The sequence below is a fragment of the Sander vitreus genome, chromosome 12 (assembly GCF_031162955.1).
Source record: "Sander vitreus isolate 19-12246 chromosome 12, sanVit1, whole genome shotgun sequence".
In the NCBI taxonomy this organism is placed as follows: Eukaryota; Metazoa; Chordata; class Actinopteri; order Perciformes; family Percidae; genus Sander; species Sander vitreus.
The window spans coordinates 7,447,511-7,472,525 of record NC_135866.1 but is presented as its reverse complement, the minus strand read 5'-3'; the positions used below and the strand labels follow the sequence as shown (position 1 = coordinate 7,472,525).

General features: G+C 40.2%; 1 protein-coding gene across 2 annotated transcripts in view; it reads right to left on the bottom strand.

The window, feature by feature from the left end:
* Positions 1 to 24,462, bottom strand: part of pik3r2 (phosphoinositide-3-kinase, regulatory subunit 2 (beta)) — a 39,134-nt gene extending 14,672 nt beyond the window's left edge. The window contains exons 1-4 of one of the 2 annotated variants that reach the window (XM_078263482.1): positions 24,199 to 24,462; positions 14,422 to 15,321; positions 1,436 to 1,528; positions 351 to 425 (exon numbers count right to left, since the gene is read on the bottom strand). In XM_078263482.1, coding sequence (XP_078119608.1) covers positions 351 to 425; positions 1,436 to 1,528; positions 14,422 to 14,740 — 487 coding nt within the window. In that variant the 5' untranslated portion in view covers positions 14,741 to 15,321; positions 24,199 to 24,462. Of the gene's footprint in view, positions 1 to 350; positions 426 to 1,435; positions 1,529 to 1,735; positions 2,062 to 14,421; positions 15,322 to 24,198 lie in introns of those variants that run through there. The other variant, XM_078263483.1, reaches the window with a different exon arrangement.
* Positions 24,463 to 25,015: the final 553 nt, after the last annotated feature.

Sequence of the window (25,015 nt, the reverse complement as noted above, 5' to 3'; positions counted from 1 at the left end):
TGAACGCTCCATTCTGTTGTGGGTTGTATTCTCTCCCAATTTATATGAGGCAGGTGAGATGTACTGTACATGGCCAACAGTAGATGGCCACTTTCACTGATTTAAAATATGTTTAGTAACCTTATGATACACGAAGAGCATTGCTGAAAAAACAGTGTGCATGCTTAGAAAACATTCCATAAATATCCATGAAACTTTCTGTAAGTCACTTTAGTATCTGATGTATAGCTCAACCAATACTGGATTTTTAAAGATGATAGTGAAATTAATATTTGACAGTTTAAACAATACAATAACAAACAGTAATTTAAAAAGTAATAAGTGCACATTTCTGACTCAGACTTACTCACCAGAGCTCAGGCTGTACACTGGGCTGTCTGAACCTGAGGAAACAGTTGGCCTGTACAATATCTTGCAGTCCAAACCTGAGAAAGACAAAAAAAAACAGTTGAGTACATTTTCGCACAACTGAGCTAACAAAAAATGTAGTCAAGTATATAAAACAGAACCCAGTTAAGTGGTGCAAAGTAGAAAAGAGAAGGGGAATTAAAGGTAGCAATAGTACTTAATAGTACAATTATCCATAAAATGAAATGCACATGCGAGCCGAGCCCTCACTGCAGCCAGAAGCTCACTCTAATGTAGGGGATGACTCTACGGCTGCCTGACTTGGACTTTATAATCTACTGTGATGTAAAAGACATGGAAGCCAATGGTATGAGACACTCAATACAGACATTGTATTACCGGCTGGACAATGTCATTTTATAAGCAACAACTTGTACGTGACAAAGCACATGGACAGATATTTGTTTTGGAAATACGCCGCACAAACTTTCAGCTGTGTGTTGTTTTCATTCCAGTCTCACATCCAACAACAGAGAGAGTTGGTCCTTGAAATGCTTTTGCACAAGCAATATTTACAAGAGCAGAGTCAATGCATGTTTGTGCTTTTCTAGGTGTGTGTTTGTGTGTGTGTGTGTGTGTGTGTGTGTGTGTGTGTGTGTGTGTGTGTGTGTGTGCGCGAGACAGATAGACAGACTAAAAAAGGAATGACAGAAAAAAGACTCAAAACTGTGAATGGAGTCCCACTGAGCGCTATTTGTTAATACCATAGTGTGAATCAAACGCACTGCGCAGGACTCTCAGTGAGGCCAATGTGAACTGTTCTGACTTAAACCACATTCAACTTCAGTGTAGGAAATCTATATCAAGTCACTGACTAACTGAGAGTTACTGTGAGTGTGCTGTGAATGTATGTGCACTTCTACCTATCTGTGTGACTGCCTGACTGGACCCACATGTATATGTCTACACTTGTGCAAAGGCTGGCATGAGAGCAAGAGGCAGATGGCGGGAGGGAGACAGTTGCACGGAGACGAAAAGACGGAGAGGCGAGACAGACGAAAATGTTGGCCGATTGACATGGATATACCTCTCTTCTCTATGGCTTGGATCAGGCTGACAAGGGCTGGAGGAGCCGTCTCTGGCGGTGTGAACTGCTCGCTCAGGTCCGGCACAGAAACAGCTGAAATAACAACACAAATCACTGTTACACTTCTGGCACAAAGCCTCTGAAAGACCATGGGGGTGCTGCAGCCCTGACAAGGGCACAGTTAACTAGGAGCAGTTGGATACAGAGTTTGTATAATGTTGTGAGCATATATAAAATCTGTGAGGAACACAATAAAATATGATGAGGTGGATTTTAGTATCCATTTCGCATGAAGCACACCTGTTTTGCAAAAAAGCACAGCAGCAGTTAGTCCTCTGTATTGCATTTGTTGAGAAAGTATAAAAAAAAAAAAAAAAACCTAAAACACAGAGAACACTTGAAGCTTGTGATGCATCTTACTGTGGTAGTTTGTAGTCTGGTAGTCTAGCTGATGCGATATATGATAAGAAAACCAGAACAATTTAGTAAACGTACAAAAGAATGAAAAGAGGCTTTATTCAGAGGAGCGTAAATAAAAAAGTCCAAAAAAAAGAGAGAAAAAACAGATTGCTGATGGCGAGCAAAAACTTTATCTACTTTACAACTCCCCATAGACCAAATCAAACATCTTTTCACTCCGAGAGAAAGAGAAAAGGAGAAAGCAAGAGGGAAAAAAGAGAGATCCCATTTCCCTCCCTCCCCTCCCTCTCCTTTTTTCCCTTTTCTTCTCTCCCCTCTCGCTTTCTCTCCTCCCCTCCGCTCCGTCCTGCTTGGTGTTTCGCCTTAGCTCTTTGCGTGAGTGGAGCACAATAAAGGATTTAATCAAAACTCCTGAACAAGCAAAAGCCCTGTGGCAGTGTGCCAGGCCCGACCCGGCCTGGCCCGGACAGGCGGGCAGTGCCTCCTATTCGGCCCCAAAGCAGGGCTGTGAGCTGGGGGATGAGGGGAGGAGGTATGGGTGAGGAGTGGGGGTAACGCTGGGAGCAGGGAGGGCCTGGCCTGGCCGGGGCTTGGCAGTAGAGTCCTGTTCCTGGCACGGCTCGGCTAAACCACTGCTGATTATTAATTTGGGGAGTTCAGACAAGAAACACAGCGTCAGCACATTCCGTTCCCGTCTCTCTCTCTCTCTCGCTCTCTCTCTCTCTCTCTCGCTCTCTCTCTCGTTCTTGTTCTCAGTTTCTCTGGATGTCTCGCTCCCTTTCTCTCCCTCTCTCTGTCCTTTGCTCTCTTGCATTCTTACTCTTGCTGGACATTCTCTCTTGCTCCTTCTCTTTTTTACTCCCATTTGGTCTCTTTTACCTAAGTTTTAATTCGATCTCTCTTTTCTTTTTTTTCTTTTTGTTTGTCTGTGTCTCTCTCTCCTGTCTCCATGCCTTCTGGTTAAACATGGAAACTTTGCCTGGCAGTGTCTCCAGCTCTCTAGCGAGCACACAGACAGTTCTCGGCCTCTTCCTTATCCCTGTTGGCCATTTTGGCTGGTTGTGCCCTTCCCCCCTCTTCTCTCATCACAGAGTGTCCCTCTTTGTGTGCAGTACAATTTTTTTACATACATGTTAGAAAGAAAATTACAAACCCAAACTAAACATCAAATAACGTCCTGTCATTGCCTTCCAAAACAACTCATATGAGCAATTTCTGATCTGGCTCCCCTATTGACAAGACAACATAGTGTAGTGTATTACAAAACCCCTTTATGACTGTTACAAAAAAAGATTTGTAGGTATAAAAACGACTTAGGGACAGACTGTGCTCCTGGTTAAAACAAAGTAATGATGAAAACGGGAGGTACACAGCAGTTTTTTTCTCCTCTCTGACATGGTTTTCAGACCAAAAACAGCATGGAGTTAAAACAACGCAAGTGAGTGTGTTTGTGGGGGCATATGAAGATGAAATACAATCCAGTAAGTCCAGTAAGAGTAAGGGATCACAGTTTAAAGGCTTTTCATACACCACGCCAATGAAAAATTATTTGTATTACAATACGAGTTATCATTTATATATATATATATCATATATAGCCATACCTATAGTAACCCATTCACATTACAGAGTAATCTGCCACAGATGTGAGCTTGCACGTTATTGATTGGTGCGTTGACGTATGATATTGCAAAAGTTTAAAAGGTGAGCACGGTTAAATTTATTTGCCGGGCAACCCTGTATATATTTCGCTGTAGCCCTCAGTGTCTGCAACCCCGTCTTGCTAGCACAGATGTCTCATTGAAATGAATGAGATGGCTGTGTTTTTTTACACAGTGCTAATGTAAGTCTGAACGCAGCCTAAGAGGTTTTGCGGCTCTATAACAATGTCACGCAACCTCTGCCTTCGCTCCTGACAGACAAGACTCAGAATTTACACTGCCACTAGAAGTCTCTGTCAGGTAAACATTAGTAAGGGATAATGTAGAGGGAGCTGGGGGCGGTGGGCAAATAATGTAATCAGTGTATGCCCAAACACCATGTAACACCAGTAACACCGACTACCGTAACAAGCATACTTTGGACCAATTCATTCTTCATATTGCTTAATTCCATACCTTCATTTAATTAAAACCTTATTTTCAGAATAATTGAACACTGTCTAAATAAGACTGGATTGTCATAATTACAGATGCAGCAAAATGCAATTGCTATTGCTTTATGAATTATTCAGTACAAGAGAGCAAAAGTCAATCTTCATGGAGCTCTTATGCACTTGGGTTTAGGCAGGATGCAAGCAATAAAAAGGTGGAAATCAAATAAAACCGGGAATTAAGTACAAATATAGGCTATAAAACCGCAAAATGAATGCTCTCCAACAGTTTGGTAGGGGAGTAGGAAGAAAACATTGATTGCCACATTTTCCCCAAGAGGAAGGAACTTTCTCACTTATACATGCAAACAAACATAAACACTTTATTTCACTATATATTTCTCTTGACTCAAACAGAAAAAAATTAAACTTTGACTTTCGTGCAAGGAAGTGTTTTTTCTTTTCTTTTTCTTGCCAAAAACATCTGAAGCCCTGCAGTCTTCTCAGGGTTTTGGAAAGGTATAGAAAAGGAATGAAAGGCAGAGAGAGAGAGAGAGAGAGAGATAGAGAGAGAGATACAGTAACAGCAACTTGTTAGTCAATTAGAACCACTTCCTTGGCAGATTGCACACACTGGGAGACAGGCTTATGACTTGACATGCCCTGAGATGTAGCCAATGGGAGGAACAAATAAGAAAGAGGGAGAGAGAGAGAGAGAGAGAGAGAGAGATATAGAGAAAAAAGCATGACAGAGTGTGGTTTGGCACTCTTGCACTTAAACAAGTAAGCCCCGGTGCATTTAACGGCGTATAAGTCTAGTTTATGTATGCATTCATTGTAAGAGATCTACAGGCTAGATCTCATGACTGCGTTTGCAGGTTTTCTTCAAATATGCTTTGATAAAGACAAACAAAAACATTCAACAACATCTGTGTTGATGAAAAAACCATTGACACATGAAGCTGGAACCGTGATGGTCGGATGAATGTTGCAGATCCTGTCTTTGTGTTTTTGCACCAAGTCGCTCGCTCAACCCAAGGCTAGCGGCAGACAGGCAAAAGTAGACTGGATGAAGCAACGCTGTGTGAAGTAAAATATTTGCTCTGTATCTTTTGCATCAGTATGCTTATGCAATACGTAGCTGGCTCTGCTGCATTCTCCCTCTCAGAGGTCTGTCAGAAACTGGAGCTTCTCCAAATGCAGAGATAAAGTACAAATTCATTCACAGGATTTAACTGCTCAAATTAAACCTGGAATTTCCTCACTTTAAGTCCAACACTCCCAACACTTTGGATTTGTGCTGATTTTTGTGTGAATGTCTTATTGAACTGTACTGAAATTGGAGTATGCAGTTCAACTACCACTACAACAAAATATAATTTGTTATTAGGGGTGGGAATCTTAAGGCACCTCATGATCCGATTTGAATCCCAGAGCTAAAATGCGATTATAAAATGATTATCGATGCATTTTGATCATCAAAATGATTTTTTTTTCTCTCACTGTATCACTACTTGCTACTTGTAAAACATAGCATATTTGTAATAATCTATAATTAAAATAAACATGAATTTATTTTTACTATCTGTATTAATACAATACTAGTAGAAACTTGCTTCTAGAAGAAACAAGAAAAGAAACAGTAGGTTGAATTGAGAAAAGAAAGAAATGGTCAGATTGTATCCATCTGCGGTTGCTAGCGCTCAGCCATCCTCACCAAAACTCAAGAGGTAGCCTAGCTTAGAACGTAAACACGACGCACATGTTTACGTCTGTTAAGTTTCACCATCCAATTTGTTCAGCCCAGTGTCGTTCCTTACGGAACATTCGGCCCGTTTTCTTTTTAACTGTTACAGGAGATCATAAAGTCAAGAATTGGGTTTTAAATTTCTGATTATTAGATTCTCTGCATCGAGACATAACCTTTTTAAGTAAGAATGCCGATGTATCTAAGAATAAAATTTTCCCCACCCCTATTTGTTATGTGGTTAGATTTCACTCTCTTTTATTTGACATAACACTTTCTCTTTCACATTTTAGGCAATTGATGATAAAAAAAAATCAAGCCCGGAGTTACCGCCGAAAAATGTTATTATATTTTTTACTATGCCATAACCAAAGTGATCATGATAAAGGGTAATTAAAAAAAACAAATAAAAAAAAATGAATAAAATATGAATGTTAGAGTATGTAAAATAACATGGTTAAGAAGTACAGTCGGCTTGATTAATCCATTTACGTTTTATCCTGCATTAAGATCAAGATTGTCAAACTAAGCAAAGGTGAATGAATAAACTTTGATGCCCAACAACTAATTTAGACTGCAGATTTTTTTCCTTCTATTCCAGTGTAATTGAATACCCCAAAGAGGGCTAACTACGGTGGCCGACAGGGGCAAACGCCCTGCAACTTAAGAAAACACATACAAATAGACAAAACACAAGCAAATTAAGAAAACAACTTCATTAATTTGACAACACATGCGCAGCATTCAGCAAACGCGCTGCAAATACACACAACACAACCAAATACAGACACGCTGCAAATACACACAACACAACCAAATACATAGACACGCTGCAAATACACACAACACAACCAAAAACTGTGTGTGCACCGTTCTGAGATTGAAAGTCTCTCTCTCTCTCTCTCTCTCTCTCTCTCTCTCTCTCTCTCTGTGGGGTCAAAAATCCAGCTGTTCCACTAGCTGCTCCGTCTAGAGAACTTCCATTGTGTAATCTGGATGCAGCATTTTTTGTTGCATTTGTTTTCGGGGTTTGTGTGCTTTTCTTTTTGCAACGTTTTTTATTTGCAGCGCATTTGTGTATTTGGTTGTGTTGTGTGTATTTGCAGCGCCTTTGTGTTTTTGATTGTGTTGTGTGTATTTGCAGCGCGTTTATGTATTTGTATGTGTTTTCTCAAGTTGCAGGGCGTTTGCCCCTGTCGGCCACCGTAGCTAACACTCTTGGTTTCTATAAGCTGTAGAAACACAAGCTCTGCATGTTCAGTGTACCCAAATCATTGGATGCTGGATCCTTATCAAACACCTGTTGGGTATTAAAGACTAACTTAAATATGTCAATTTCCACTAATACTTTTTTCTACTTTTTATTTGCATTATTTCACCAGATGTAACTAACTGGTTAAATGGTTCACCATCCTCCAAATGCACTAATTTAAGGCTACATTTAAAGTAAACATCTTTATCGAAAAGCCATGTCAGTTACTCAAAGCTTGTGTTTCTTATGTACAGTGGTGACAACACCAGTTGGTGTCTGGCTCATGGATGGTGTGTAGCAGTGTGCATGCTGCTGGTCAGGTTTCACTGCTACATGTCCTCACTGCATCCCAACTATGTAGACGGGCAATGCGTTATGACCATCCATTCCTCTGTCACAACATGCTTCAAAGTTACGACTGAGCCCTTGCAACCATGTAAGACACATGTAATCTCTACACAACGCTGGATCTGGTTTACAGGCACTACTGAGAAACAATATTAATGCAGAGATTTGCTATAACACTTGTTATAGTAGACTGATTGAGGCTTATTATGAATTCCAACACTGTTCTTGCCAAGACACGCCCTGCGTAGCATTCAAGCACTAGGATTGGCCAGGCGTCCATGCTCGCGCGTTCAGGTCCTATTTTCTGACCAATGGGGCTATCCTGAGCGGGCATTTGATCAATGAAGTTTGTGTCGCTATTCCAGCTATTTCAACTGTCCAGCAGAATCCAGTGTGCAAATCTGTTAGTGTTGGCGTTGTGTTCTCTTCCATCTATATACATTGAATGCGGTAGTTCTGTAGTTAAAGTCTTTCTTAAGCAGGGCTGTCTACTACTAGGCTACATGATTTCCATGTACCTGAATATTGTTGTGTTAATGTTAGATATGAGGCTAACAAATGGTGTTGCATTTGTTGGCATATTTGTAAATGTTTTGTGTAGCTTCTGACTGTATAAACAGGCGAATTGTCATCTGTAACTGCATGACGACAAAGCATTGTGTCCAACTGGACTCAGTGTTCAATGACTCTCTGCAGTCTAAAAGTAATGGGGCCAGTGGCGTCAAACAAAGTGTTTGTCAGATTGTTGAACACAGTCTGAAAACCCCAACCCATGCCTTTCCAATTCATTTTTATTTTTTTATCCCGACTTTTGTGTCTCGCCCCTCTCACTGACAGGTTTTTCAACCCACCTTCGAGTGCATCTATTTTGAATAGCTATAAACACTTTTGCCTTTGGACATGGTCGGTCGATACTTTTGTAGAAGCTACTTTGTACCTGGCCTTAAATACACAATGAGAGGTTTTCAGCTCATTAAACCATCCACATGCACAAAATGCTGACTTGGAGATTTGGCCCTCAGAAGAAAGGAGCAGCAGACCATGCTTTTGTAGTCTAATTTTGTTTATAGTCTATCTCGCATTATTATCATTATTGTCATGAAAAAAATACCCATAGTCAAGTCTGAATGCTTTCATGGAATCATTCTGTAGAAACAAATGGGAATCATGATTTTATTTCACATCCTGCCTACATTAAGCAGCTGCACAAAATGTACTTTACTGTGTTTAGTAAGACAACTTCACGCCTAAATGAGTTCCCATTTATGCATTCATTCATGCTCTGGCACTAAAGAAATGCTCCAGAAAATGACATTTTCTATAGCTTTGCAAAGTGTGACATGCTAAATTTACTAAACTCCAACAAAATAATACAACAGTCAGAGGAGAAATACATCTGATTGCTATATTTGCAGTTGGATAGGGTGGCCTTTGCTTACACTGCAGCCCTCGTCTCCCTCCCTTTCTAGCCTCTCCATATCTTTACCATTCACTTCTTCTACTGCCTCAGCCTCTCCGCCACCCCCCCCTCCATGGGTTCTTTGAAAGTATTTTTCCTGGTAAGGCGCAGGGAGCGGAGAGTGAGTGGAGGCCTCTCCTTTCTGAGAACTGGCCCCGCTAACATGGTTTATAGCTGCCCAGAGACAGTATCAGACATGTATGTGAATCAGGGAGGGAGACTGCAAAAAGGAGGGAGGGCGAGAGAGAAGGGAGAGAGAGGAAGGGAGTGAGAGAGAGAGAGAGCACGCAGGGAGGAGTTTGCAAAAATGCCAAGCAGCCAGCAGGCAGTTAAAGTGAGGCCAGGGAGAGGAGAGAAAAGAAGGGAACAAGAAAAAAACTCTCTGGGTTTGTTGAATTATTTCTGCTGCAAGTTGAGAAACGTTTTGCCTCCATTCCTGGGGAACAAAACAGATTTTTACTTACATTTTGTCTCAAAAAGTGTACTTTCATCTATCACTCCAAGTTGTACTGACGCCATATATGCACCACAAAGCTAGATAAGTGTTTGTTTAACAGCCAAAATCCATTCTAACAATTTTTTCAATGTAGTAACAATACTGTTAATACTCTATTTAAAGCATGGCCTGTTTCATGGCTGAAACCACACTAAAAGAAAATAAACTGCTTTTATACAGGGTGATGTGGATTACATTTTGTTGTGCACATAGAAATTAAACACGATATGTCCCATAGATCTCAAGAGCTTGCACTCGACAATGCACTTCTTTGGGTCTCCAAAAATACACCCGGAGAATGTAAAGTCAATCGGATGAACAGTTCTCGAAAACAAGGACAAACATACATACATACAGAAAGACAGACAGGCAGACACTCCTTCCATTTTAGTTAGATACAAACTCTACACAAAACACTTGTGTGTAGGTGAGTGCTGCATCAGTAGAACAGAGTCCATTATACTGCAGTCCACCTTGGACCAATATTCACACTAATATGATTTAATCGGCCAACCCAGTATCTTCTTACTATGTCATTTTAGAAAGAAGAAAAGCTGAGCCATTTGCATCTTTTGGCCAACAAGACATCCGCACTTTGCATTTTGCTGAAAAGCATTGCAACAAGCATTACATGCACTAGAGTAGACGGGTTGTTGTCGACATTCTGCAGTAACCTGATTTCTGAAATGGAAATGAGAAACCTGGTTTCCTTAATCTGTGTGAGGGGATTAAGAAAATAAACAGTTAACAGATACATTTCTGCTAAAACTTAATCTTTTGGCAATCTGCACACTTAACTGGGTTTCAAATGAGAGGTTTACATGCATGCATTTGCATGACAAAGACTTTAGACTGACACAGTATTGCTGTAGCAGCAGTGTGGGGTAAAGAAAGTTATTATCTAGCTATATCTAGCTGTATACAAATTAAATCCAAATGTCCCACTAAAACTCACACTGGCCTGACGGAACCTCCTGCAATTGTTCAAAATGATGTAAAAAATGCTTTCACAGTAGAACCAAACTGGACCATGGTTCAATTTGAAACCCAAACTACTTTATGTCATCGGACCAAGGTTCGGCTGTTTGGTCCGGACTGTGGTCCGCAGGAGGTTTCACACGTGTAATTTTGGTTCGGATCAAAATTAAAAGTACGAAAGTTCGGACCAAACAAGGTAGGTGTGAGAGGGCCCTTAGGCCTAAATAAAAAAGTCTGAATAAGAGACTAATAATAAGAGAATAATAACATTACTGAATATGAGTAATTTTGCACACACAATAACAGTTAGAAGAGTCCACTTATCTCTGCTGTATCTTCCATTTGATACTGGGGGGCTAAAATGTCCAAATCTTTATTAGTAATTTTTAGCAACACAATTGAGAACTATAATGTTCTATTTTTGCATTTGTACCTGTATTCAGCCAAGCTAAAGTACTCAAGAACACATACTGCTCATCCTATAGTTCTTAATATGGTTAATGTACGGTATGAGGTAAAAGAATATATGAACATATTGGACTCTCTGTCACAATTCAGCCCAGTGTGAGGCAATGTTTCATTTACACCAGGCAAGCTGGATGCAGGATTCCAGATATGGGTAAAGAAAGGAATAAGTAGGTAATTGACCTCTTTAAAGAAGGGAGTCTAATGACCTTTGAAGAAATCTCTAAGTTAAGTCTAAGTATCTCCAAGTGAGGAACTTTATTTCTCCTATGCAAAACCAATCAGTCGGGATTCCTGCACTCTCATCCTTAAAAGAATCTGAGAGACATGGAGGGCGGACTTCAAAGAGGACATTTCAGAAAACGATGGAAGAAAAAAAACAGCAAACTCTAATTTTAAACTACTCCAATATAATTGGCTGATGCAGACATACACAACTCCTGTTAAATTGAATAAATACAACAGTAATATACCTGACCTTTGTTTTAAATGCAATGAGGCTAAAGGAACATGTAGCCTCAGAGTGGCATGGCAAACAAGAATCTCAAGTTTCGTGTTGATAGCATTTACCATGGCCGAGATGTGCAAAAGTTTGTGTTTGGTCGCTAGCTACAAAAATGTTTGTTCCTTATTTGCGCTTTTTTTAACTGAGCAAAATTCTTTCGATAACTTTTTGTCACGGACAAAACCCTAGGAGGTAGGTTTTGCACATTTCATGATTGTGCGAAAAAGACTCTTCGCGGAAATGGGCGTGGCCTATGTAGGGTGATTCAGGTTAATTCAAGGAACGCGTGGATGTAAGGTTTTCAAATGTGCGATGTGTAATGTGGGAGTTCTAGGTCTATTCTTGATTACATATAATGTGTGATATATGTAATATATGTAAATTTTGGTATGTGAGGTCTATGACGCATTGTACATCTACCCTGATGAATCCAAATGTGGTTCCAATAGACCACGCCCACTTTGAAGAATCAGTACACCATTGTAAGCGTGGCTTCAGGAGTGGCCCTAGATGGTACCCGCCAAATTTTGTAAAAATCTGATGAGGTGTTAGTGAGAAATAAAGTTAAATGTTGTTAATGTTAAAGGATGGAGGTTGGGATTAAACCTGTAACTCGGTCAACCTCCCTGATCACCAGGCACTGGTTCTGCCCCTCGATACCAAATGTTAGAATCCCTGCAAATATTAAATGGGCCACACTAACAATAGCTCTATTCACACAACATCCAGGGCCTCGGTTCTTTCAGGGGAATGAAGATGATATTTGTAAAATTTGGCTTGACCATTTCTAATCTACAATGCACTTTTGGTGCTAAGCCAAGGTGCCCTTCCTTCAGCCACTACCCTGCCACCCACCCCACTCTCAGGGTTTCATTTGGCCCTGTCTCTCCATATCACAGACACAAACGCCTGCTGCCCAACTGGTTTGTTTCACGGTCTATCAAACCACATGGATACTGTTGTCCTCCTCGCCTGCCTCTACTGGAGAAAGAATTAGTGCTCAATCACTAACACATCCCCTTCAATTTTTATTATATTATTATATGATCTCTCATATGATAAGTAAACCTGAGATATTTGTGCTGCAGCTATGATAAGGATGATATGGAAAAAAATTATATATCACAATATTTTTGACCACATATATCACTGTCGATATTGCGGCGATATTGTAGGGTTGACTATTGGTGCTTTCACAAAATATTAAGAATTTTGATAAATAATCACCAATAAAGTGGATACAATGACTAAGTGGATAAAGGCAAATAATAAAACAGCTAGTAAGTCTGGTAAGTTCAGAAAATTACATGCAGCCTTTAAAACCAAGAAAAGACAACACGTATGCCATATCAGGATATTACAATATCCAACATTTAAGACGATATCTAGCCTCATATATCGATATATTGCCCAGCCCTAGCTATGATATTCCCTGTTTTGAAGGACTTTTCAAAAAGAAAAGAAAAAAAAAGAAACAGAAAGTTGAATTCAAAATAATGAATTTGAATGAGGCTCAGTGTACTGTGTTGTACAAGATGAATAACCGTTTAGCTCAACCAGAGGTAATTCAGAGTTCACAGCCTACGTGCTCAGAGTGGTACTTGGCCCATCTGTCATTAAAAAAACACCGGGGAATTACAGAGAATATAGTTTGACAGTGGAGGAATGTGTTGTTGTATATGAAGAATGATATAAAAACTTTTATTAATCTTTTGGCCCTTTGCACCTTTTCCTCTGGCATCCCATACAAGGAAGCAATAAATTAACCAGCTGAAGCCAAAAGCAAGGGAGTGCTAATGAGGAGAAAATTATGGAAATCTTGTGTGGAAGAATTTTGGTAACAAATCAAAGTTTTTATTTGAAGTTAAGCTTGCTAAGGTCAACCACTCCAAGCCAAGTTTATGTTTAAGTTGGACGCTGTCGCAGCTGAAAGCAGGCGCTTACCATTATGAATAAATATGACGTGCCTTTTTCCCCAAACTCACAGGAGTAAAGTGAGGTGTGAAAGAACAGAGCAACTATCTCTGAGTAAAACGTGTGATTGCATTCCCTGAAATGTTTAATAACTCTCAATTTGCATAAAATATAAAACACACCTATTAAACCATTTCTTTTTCAAAATGTCAGTAAATAAGTTCAACATGCGAGTGCCAACAAATGCACACAAATATCTAATATCACCAACTTGGCCATTGCACAATTGACAACAGTACTTGCAGCCCCTCCTGCCTGTGAATCTTTTACCCATAGCTGAGTAGAGGGTCAATAACAAGTCACAGCAAAGGACAGTCAAGCATTTTTGTGAAGATAATCCCAGATGCAGTTTGGATGCCAAAGACACATGTTAATGTTGAATGTAAAGGGGGCCACACAGACGGACAGAATCAATGCCAGACCTGTACAGGAGAGTCCAGTAAGTAGATGGATTAGCCCTTTATTATACAGCAGAGAGTTTGGTTAGCTGTGCTTCCAAAGAGGTAAGGCTTATGACGTGTTTTAAGTATAGATTAAAGGGTCAGCTCGAGGTCACTGCCAAATGTGAGAGCCCTATCAAAACTCCCAGGATGGTTGACCAGCAACACACCAACTGCACCAACCAACAGCCAATAGCTGTTTTTAAACCTGTGTTGATGGTCTGGTCCTGCATTCAAAACTGTGTCAAAAAAAGAAATACTGTAATTGTTTTGATTTAAAAATAAATAAAACTTGATGTAAAAAAAAGAAAAGAAAAAAGAAATCACACCTCCCAAGAATAAAGACAGATCCAGAAATATTTATAAAAGAACAACACCTGGTATAAATTAGCTTTCTGCATACCAGGGGCTTACTAACAAAATAAAACGAACATGTTGGAATAATATATTATGTACGAATTTTCAATTATAATTTTGAAAAGGGCAGAATTTGTTTTAAAGAAAAATAAACAGCTGCATACAGAAAAAAGGTTTCTTTGAAAAACTCACAATAAGTGCCAGCTTTATAATTTAGATACACCACACTGTAATAACAAAAAGGCTCTGTTGTTAATTTACATACTGAGAAATCAACTAACTTTTTGTCCTGGTCTGATATGATATTGCAACACTATATTTTAAGGTCACCTTAAATTTAAACGAGCACATCATCATCCTCTACAATATATTACATAAATGGCAGTTACCGTGCAGCTACACTGCTGAGAAAAACCATGTGACAGAGCATCATATATACAAGAAGGCTCTTACCTTGAGACAACTCGGGTCTTGGAGCAGCAGGGAGGGGTCGCTGGGACCTTGGTTGACTCGATGAGAGCGCCATCTTCACGGGGCCCACATACTCGACAAACGTCCCTGGGAAGTCGCCTCTCTGTTTGGTGCGCTCGTTGTACCCGAGGAGCCAGCCCAGGCGCTCAGGCTGCTCCACACAGCCCTCCTGGTAGTTCTCCATGGACAGCAGAGAGGCCTTGCTGACTGTCAGAAGGTCCCCAGGCTGCAGATCCAGGTCCTCTTCCTGGTCCTTGGTAAATGCGTAGAGCGCAAGGTATTGAAAACCTTCCATCGCCATTTTGTTAGGGAGGCAAAAATCAAAATGGCCACTGAATAGAGGATTAGATGGTGCAGCCCGAGTCCCACTGCAACAACAGAGGTTCGCCTATACAGAAATTCTCCTCAGAAACCAAAAAGGATGTTGAGTCACTAAACTCTGGTGTTGGTGTTGGTGTTGGTGCTGGTACGGTGGCTTAGGGGGTCGGGGGGATGAGGGGAGGAGGGGGAGTCACCCAAAGCTTAGAAGCATTTTCAAAAGTCGATAAGGTAGTGTTCTGCTGCTGCTATGTCTGCAGAGGTAGCGGTTTCAGACCTGACCGGTGTTGGTGAACTGGTGCACTTTCCTCAGCTTGATACCACGGTTGAGCCAGATGATGGAGCAGAGGGAGAGCGTTGGCAACATGCTCTTTCAAGCAGCGAAAACCTGCTGGCTGTGGCTATTAGAGCAGCCTGGTAAAAGATTTTGCCAGTCGACGGCCCTGCGTCGTTGACTCGCCACGGTCAAATCAAGTTGTCTGATTGGAGGAAGAGTGGGAAGGTCTTTAATCCTCTTCGGTTCTCTCAGGCTACCACATGTTCTGGACAAGGATTATGACCGACCTGCAGGACATGAAACACCCACAAAAAAAAATGAATAAAAAGGAAAAACTATAACAAAAACCCAAAACTACAATCATGAAAAACACAAATGAATTGCCAATACATCGTCGTTTGTATTCGATAAATACCATAAGTGAAGCGGCACATATCTATGTGAAACAAAGCTTAAAGCGGTGCAAGAAAATGGCGAACTGCGGCAGCTCCATGCACTTGTGCATTCTTCAGTTAGGACAGAGAGATCGGATGATGCTGCTGCGTCATGACCAACAGCAGACTGGGTCCCTGGACAGCCTCCGTTCCCTCCAATCTACATTCACACATTTACAGCCTGAACTGATGCATCACAGTTTCCACAGGAACAAGAAGTTTCACTGCGAAATATACGTCCCTCCAACTTACACAACAACATGCACGATGAGCGGTAAAGAAATTCATGCAAAATGACGTAGAAAATGTTTTCGCAATACGAGCATGCAAAGAAAACTAACCTGCATCACGGTGATAAGGCAAACCAGAATTTTCTGAAACATGCAGACCCCTTTGCAACAGTTCCCTCTCCGTAGGAGAGAAAAAAGGCAGCTCTGTGTTACCTCAGAAATATTTCCGGCTTCATTCTGTCAAAATAGCTAAATCATACTTTGCCAAGTCTATTCAAGATGAGAATACTGAAATGCACAGTCAAAGCCTGGCACAATATCAGAAAATACCACTTAAAAGCAAATGTTTTCAAGCATAATATCACACTACTTTTAGCCAATTGTATCATAGTTTCTATATACAGCAAAAAGGTCATTCAACAAATATTCTTTGATAAAGATGATTGCAAGTGCAAATAAAAGTGCGCAATTATCACCGTATAACTAACAGCAACATAACAGTTTCAAAAGGCTGGATTTTATCATTATAAAAAGGTTCTAGTAAACCAAATTATTCACATCTATCAGACACACAATTAGAAAAATCCTAATTTAGGGGGCTGGGCACACAAGATTATTATATCCAGAGCATAATATGGAAAAAATAATGTATCATTTTTGGCCATTTAAAGATTTGAGCGGGTCAATAAAATAAAAATGCTAAAAAGTTAAAATTCAAAATGGCAACTATACTGAGAGCTGAGACAGGGAGCGAGGAAGAGAGAGAGATTAGGGTTTCCAGATTAAGTACATCTGTGGACCAACCAATGGTCCTGTTAACTCTCTAGACGGGATGAAGGGATGTCAGTGAGGAGACGGAGCAGGTAGAGAGGGATGGTGAAAGAGACAGGAAGGTGGATGGAGGTTCTGGTCTTGTATGGCAGGAGTAAGAAAGTACTTGGGGCAATTTCCCGAAACATCCAAATCCAAATAATCATAGGCCTGGTTCGCGAGGCCCGATGTTGTGCAATCATTTCATTAACGTTCCTAAATGGACAATGTTTTGACTGATGCATTGCAGACGCCTAAATAAAATTAGGTGAGAACATAAAAAAGAATCCACCTAAACCTCCGGTTTGCATCTTTGTAAGCTAAAGTGCATGCTTCCGAACCTTAAGTCTAGATTTTTCTCTCTCCCCACGACATTTTGAAAGCGAATGTACTGTACGTTCACTGCAGACCATCGTGAGTAACAATATCATCTTTTTGATAAAAGGTTTAAGAGTTATCGTGACAACAGGATGCAGCAGAGTGCAACACTCACCCCACTTTTGGTTCAGAGAGAAGCAGGACAGGCTCAGCGAGACTCTCGGTCCAACATCCTTCGAGCCGAGAAGCAAGAGGTGCCAGGCTAGACACGTGGCACTGGCATACCCAACCACAGCCCGCAATCCTCACACCACCATAAACTCCCCCCGCCAAACCCTAAACCCACCCTCCCTCCTCTCTCCACCTGCTCTCCAATCCGCCCCCCCAAACACACACAGAGTCCTGCCTCCAACTGGCAACACTCCCCCCCCCCCCCATCCTCAGCCAGCGAAAAAGTCCAGTCGTTTTTCCAGTTGCCATGTTTGATTTGTTTGCAGTCAGAGCCCTGCTGCACAAAAGAGGCAAAAACAAGATGAAGACGAAGTAAAAGAAAAAGCAGTGCGCAGGGAACGCTCTTATTCAGAAATCCTTTTTTATTATTTAGTTCCACAGCAGAAAAAGTCGTACGAGGTGAGAGAAGTGTCATCTCTGCTACAGTCCTGGTCTGATACTGTTGAAGGAGCTCACAGTTCAGGGAAGCAGCAGCAGCTGGCAAGCTCAGCGTCACTGGATCCATCCTTTTTTAAGACTTTTTATTCAGTCAGAGCAGAGAGAGCGACAGAAAGCAGTGGAAAAAACAGAGTGAGACTGAGAGACGGAGCACTTCGCTATCAGCGAGTCCAAACGGCTGAGGGAGACCACAGGAAAATAATTAATGAATAGGCAGCAAGTAACTCACTGTTGCTAGAGAGAGGGAAAGCTAATCCTGCACTCTGATTGGCTGCAGCTCTCGCCATGTGCTCCCCAGTCACTAGAGAAGCCGGGCAAATCAAGGAAATGTTCTAATATTAGAAAATGTATCTAGGCAGTGATCAAAACATCTGACCCAAACAACCCTACCTTTTCCCACACACTTGACTTTTTTCATCTTTGCAACCGTCACGACTGCTCATCTGTGATGAAATGATGCTTTAAATCAAATGAAACTGACACAGGAGGATGATGATGAAAACATAACATAGAAAAACTGAAGGCTGTGTGTGATTGGAGAGAATTGAATGAGTCATGTTGAAGTCGTGCAATGAGATGAAAGGAGATGATGTTTGTTTTGCTGAATGATAAACGTGATGACTATATGCACTAAAAGAAAGAAAAATACATTCTGGCCTTTATAAAAGACAAGCACTGTGAGAAACTATGACAACATTCACTAAAATATATATATATTAGGGCTGTCAAACGATTACATTTTCTTAATCGCGATTAATCGTTGAATTTCTATAGTTAATCGCGATTAATCGCATGTTTTATCACATGATTAAAATTCTATTATTTTGCATTTCAGAATGCTTTTTAAGTACATATTAACAATGGAAAGCCATTCTTACCAGTGGATCTTGATTGGGAATCAAATGAATGCAAAGAAAGTGACTTTATGAACTTGATTTAAAAAAAAATATTTGTTTATTATATATTTAATCTAGTCACACATTTGAATTTAACAACAACTTTGAATGCACCACGAGGCTGTAAATTACCAGTTTCATTGAACGCAACGTCTGTATTTTTCCGACAACAGCAGCTGCAGATTGTTACATCCCGGTGTTGAATCCTCTACAGTGAAATACAGACACACTTTACACCGTTTAGCGTTAGCTGTCAGCATTGTAACCGTGTTTAATCCAGCTACTAGCTAGCGGCAGGCTAACGTTAGCTGCTGTCGAGTGTAGTGTTAACTAGCGTCATGTGCAGCAATGTTTCTGTTGCCTGTAACGTCTGTTTCAGAGCATCAGAGAGAAGTGCAGGCATATCAGTGGCACCGGAATGAGGCACCGAAATCCGCGTTGCTATTCCTGCAGCAGCAGGATGTGTTACGAGGAAGTACGGCAAAATAGTAGCCTGTTAGGCACGACGTAAAGCCGAGTGAAGTGAAAATAAATTAAAGCACCCCATATTACGCTCATTTGCAGGTTCATAGTTGTATTTTAAGGTTGTACCAGAATAGGTTTACATGGTTTAATTTTCAAAAAACACCATATTTTTGTTGTACTGCACCGCTCTCTCTCACTGCTGCAGATCCTCTTTTCACCTGGTCTCTGTTTTAGCTACAGAGTGAGACCTCTTTTCTTCTTCTTCTTCTGTACTATCTTTGATTGCACTCGCACATGCGCAGTAGCTCAGATGTAGATCATGTCAGCTAGCTAGCTCCATAGACAGTAAAAGAAAGGCTGTTTCTCCAACTTCGGTCAGTTACAAGGCAGGATTACCTGGGAGACTTCTAAATGAGGGCGCACATGTAAGTAGTTCTTTTGTAGATTATGGTGAACTTGTGTGTGTTGTAGCAGTGCTTTGCTATTGAGAACGAGGTAGCATGCTAGCGTTAGCATTAGCATTAAAAAGCTACGAGCTAATGGTTGCAGTTAGCCAGCTCGTTTCGGCTTGTGATGTCACAAGCCGTGCCGATTTTGAACAGCTCACCCAGAGACTGAAGGCAGGACACATTCAGAAACTGTAGCTCACTCAAAACAGCATTGATGGATTTTTTTACAAAGTTTGTATGTGTGTGGAAGCACCAGAGACACAAAAGAACACCCCAAATCCCAGAAAAAGTGTTTTTTTCATAATATGGGCACTTTAATAAATGGCGGCATGCGATTAATACGATTGAAAAAAATTAACACATTATGCTCAACCCTTAATCCTGCTTAATGCTGACACCCCTAATATATATACTTCCACAGTCACAGTAAGTCATTCTTTTGATTTCATATTTGTTATTTATTTTACAGACATGTTGTGTAACTGTGGGAGAAAGCGAGACCTAGATTGAACTCAAAATGGCATCTAGATGTTCCTCTGCTGTCTGCAGACATCAAAGGACTCTTGATGCGTTTAGTCAGCCAGTGGAGCTCTGACCTGTTCATTATACACCAGTATGCATAATGTAAAATGGCAAATAGGCTATTCAGAGCATCACTAACACAGTCGAGTCAGACAGGAGCTGTTGACTTAGCTTGAAGACTAACAGACCATCTTTGCTTATGTGTTTAATCAATTGTTGATTTTATTTTGGTTATACTACACTTGCTTTGTTTGTAATAGATACTGATTTGAACTAAAATATTATTTTACTGTTGGTCTTTTAATATTAACATGAAAACGACTAGGTATTTAGTGATTCATTTATACATACAATAACCTGCACTAAGAATTGAAAAAATGAGTCGATAAACAGATTTTTTGATTGGTAAGAAAAAATAAAAAGAATAAGCAATTATTGATGAATTGTTTAATTTGATTTTCCGAGCAAAAATGTCAAACATTGATGGGTCCGGCTTTTCTCTGTTTTATAATAAATAATATTTGGGTTTTAGACTGTTGGTCAGACAGAACAAAACATAAATTAGACATTTGTCTCTATTTTCCAATGTTGTATAAGCTTAGTCTGGATCAATGGAAGTACATATTCAGGATAAATCGTGCTGAAACTGAAAATTTGCATCTTACAACAAGGCAGTCCTGCTTGGTTCTTTCAGGGAATGATTGTAAAGATTTACTAAGAATATGTTCACAGCATTTTCTCTCTAACTGGGACGTTTTGGGATCGGTTGGTGGGATTGCTGTGGACAAAATACACTCGGTGATACACTGGTGAGAGCAATTGAGGTTTAACCATGTATCCAGCTAATTTAAATAGCTCATGTTACTGTATTGTGTGAACAGTTAACTTCATTTAATATTGTATGTGGAGTTTTCTTTAGCGGGGGGCAAATGTTCCACCAAAACAAGTTCCTTCCCGAGACTAATTTGCAGAATCACCGTCGCTGCACCCGGAGCTTAGCGCTGCCCAAGAAGATTGTGATTGGTTTAAAGAAATCCAAACAACCTAGAGAGTTTTTTCCTCCTATCCCAGAATGTATGTGTGGTGTAGCCAGACCTTACTCCACAGTGCTGTGGAGATAGGTCTGGCAATGCGAGACTATGTAGGCTAAACGATTAATCATGACAGTAACTGGTAAGTAAATTAACTTTGAAAGTATAGTGTATATACTACTATATTATACTGTATATATACTAGTATATTAGAAGTGAGAGATATGGATAAAATCTTTTGACACATTGTATGTGATGTTATAATGAGATATTGATCATGTTATTGTACATTAATTAACTTGTCAGTTATCTATGATGGATGAACAATATACACAGTTTCTTACCTCAAGCTTTGTGTCATTTCTGTACCGACTTGCTGTATATAGGCTACCGATAACTATATTTCCAAAACAAGCTTATATCAGCCGATCTATTGGCCTGGACAACTAATCGGTCTAGCTCTATATATTAAATATGAAATTAGCTACGTAAAAACACTCCTCAATATATGTAGGCCTATGTAATTCATTTCTCCTGTCAATCTATCACCCAGCTATCAGTTACCAATGCAGATGATCCAAGTTTCTCTGAAAACCTGAGGGTGTTGTACATCTTCTTTTCACTTTTCACCCTACCGCATCAATCATTATCATCAATTGGGACTTTTTTTTTTAGTTACAGCAACAGTCACATGTATGTATGTAGGTCTGTGTAATTAGGTGAACCCATCATTATGACTATTTCTTTGAAAGTTTAAAAGGGACACAAATGCCTTTGCAATTCCAGTCCAAATGTCAGCAGCAGTTCACCCCACGGTTGGGATTATTTTTCAAAAAGAGCTGATGGGTTATTGAGTTTAAGAATAGCTTGTACACTTTTTTTTATAAAAGAAAAAAGGATGAAAGTGATTGCTGTATGCCTCAGGGACACAGTTTATGTATTTCATGCATCAAGAAAAGAAATAATGCCGTTTTCTGCTGTCCTTAAGTGACTTTCACCAAGGCAACTACATGCATTGTATAAAACATATACGTGGACAACCAGTTATTGCTTTAAAGTGTATGTATGCATAGGCCCTGCTGGCGATGAGCTGACTACAGAGCCACCACGCATGCAGCCTGGCCTCGGGCCATCTGTCCACATGGAACTGAAAAATCTACTGCGCCACAGGCAGCGAGGACAGGCCAACAACACAGGAGCTTGTGAGGACTACTTTCACAGCATAAAATGGGGGCTTAGGCATTTTATGATTTAAGTTATGTTCACCTGAATTCTATCTGTCCTCAACAACGCTGAAAAGCTCCCTTCGCTAAGTAGAAACATCTGCTACGAAGATTATGTAGCACTGAAACGGCACTCTTCTGAAAAGTCAACTATACCACGAGGCTATACAGTTAAAGAGGACTCACTGTATTTATCAGAAGATATAAGATGCAGGCAATTCAGCGCCTCAGCTAATTTCAAAATGCTACCCTAAGTCCATGCAACCAGTTAAATTTAAACATTTTGACTGCAACAAAGATATCAAATCTGATAAACCTGCAAAATCGGCACCAGTTGAAAATACCACAAGCCTTTTTGCTGCGTAGTTAGCATGTAATTGGTTAATATGCCTCATACTTTACGCATGCCCATTTACCCCTCACAAGTCCACTATAAATGCATAAACCTGCATTTCAACCAATCTGTTACTACTGTGAAACACAGTGAGATTAATAAAGAACAGCTTTTACTTGGTGGTGATGAAGTAATTCAAATAAAGTGGCACCTACATCAAATTAACGTAACTTGCCAATTGATGCATTTCTCTGGCTTTCAGTCTACCACTTGACACTCAGATACAATAAAAATGTTTTATGATGGAAATATTATTCCTGGATCATGGGCGAAGGCAGAGGGGGAAAAAAAGTCAATAAGTCAGTGACATGTTCCCAACTCCTGTCAGCACTTCACAGCAATTGGTCACATCCAAGTGGAGGTTTCCAAAAAGTGTATTACAAGTGAATAACTACATTTGTACCCAGGAGTCCAAATAGGCTCATTTATCTCCCGGAAAAAGTTAAGGAAATCATACTTTTGTTATTTATCAGAGGTTTGGTTTTTCTTGGATACAAATCCCAGCTGAGCGTCTGCAGCATTTCTAGTAGAGCCACATCTTAACTGTCCTTAAAGTCTTATTCTGCTGCTATTGCCATCAAAAAACTGTTATACTGGGTCCCCCCAGCTGAAGGACATATAACAAAAATAACCACAGCTGTAGCCTACTGCTTCTGGTGGAACTTTTTATTCAGCCTCTCTGAGAAGTGACACTTGGCATTTTGAGAAAGCTCCACTGCTTTTGGAAGTAGTTTTAACATAAGCCCTGGCTGCAAGTCATTCAGAGCATTTTAAGACATTTAGAAGAAGAATGAAGGCTTTCCCACAAGTCATGCTTCACATTGATAAAGCAGTATAATGGAGGATTGACATTTGGTTGCATTATGCTGGATTCAGTAATTACGGGAGAAAAAGATGGGGTCTCCAACACAGTTGAGTGGCTTGTCTTATTATGCAAGTGGCACAATTTACATTAACTCCTTGATGCATGCTAAATCCCCAAACCAGGGATGTAACACACGCACATCATGACAGGCCTTCAGCTGTGTTGGGCCTCCATACTGCACGGCCTCTTATAGTCTGCAGTCAATGTATTGTAAAGGCATTATAGTGTCACGTATGGCCTACTACCAATGTTATACACACAGTACACATTGTAATTTTGGCTTATATGTTGTGTTTAAGACAGTAGCCTAAACTTTTTTTTCAATTTTAGCAACCTCTAAACCTAAAAAATACAATTGAATTTTAGCATTTAGGTAAGAAAAAAAACCCCATCAACTCAGAACTCGGGGGTTTAAATTGTGCATAAATGGACAACTTTAAGAGATACTAGCCGGTTTAAAAGTCCTCTTTCCTTATTCTCAGGACATATTAAGAATGAACGACAAACATAAAAACAATAAAATAATTCAACTGTAAAGCAACTTCGGAAAATAAATGTTAATGTTTCTGTAACTTCACAGGCTCAGCGTTTGAAACACGTCAACTGTCGACAAGCGCGAGCACCCAGCAACGTGCTGCACGAGTAAATGTTAACGTTCACGTTACACTTTAGCTCAATTTGTACGTTACGGCGCAAACAAATAAAAATGAACACGGAACAAATCTTGAGTTGAAACTTTCAAACTAGGGCACAAGTCAACAGCATGAAGCTGCGTGCGCAAAGCACACTTGCAGCGCTTCCACCATTTTCCAGTACAGTGGCTGTACTGGAAATGTGCAATAACTTGGAAAAACTCACCCGCGGATATTTCGCCACTTTTGGCTGCTGCGCTTTAAGCACTTCAAAGTAGCAGACAAGAGTCCGTGTGGTGTCTTCTCTGCGGACGATAGCTTCTTGGTGTGCAATACATTTCTAGCAAACCTTCTGTTCACTTATGGCTTCGCCTTCTTTCTTTCTTTCTCTCGCTCGCTCTCTTTCTTTCTTTTCCCGTTCATGACTCCCTGCTCCCCTACACAGCCATTTTCCAGCTCAGCACGGCGCAGGGAAGGAGAGTGCGTGGGAACTAATATAAAGAGCGCGGAAAGCGACGAACTCGAGCGGAAAAGTCCGAATGATTAGTGAGGGGTCACCAAATAGCCTCGGCCCATAATGGAAATTTGAACCTGACAATCTTACACTGCAAGGCTGCTTTTTCCCCCAACCGACCGTATCCTTTAAGACCTTTTTTATTGCAAAGAATCCTGTTCATATGAAACAGACTACATGCTAAATCCGTGTCTGATCGCATGTTGAGTTACATTAGGAACATGTTCTTATGTTCAGTTCCAGTCCCTTTTTACCAATAATATCTTACCTCTCTAAGCTTAAATATTATTTCAGCTCATCTACTTCTTCATACATTTCTAACACTGCGATTTAATATTGGAAAACAGTAAAAGGGACAACTGAAAAGGACAAAACTTGGAGATTATGTATTTTAGTCAGTGAGTCAAACATTTATCATACCTAGTAATCATTATTGTATTATTTATATGTGTTCATCAGTGTATAGAGTGCCATACTTGCATCAACTGTTGTATGAGGGACAAATGACAAGTACAAACGCGTTGTTGTC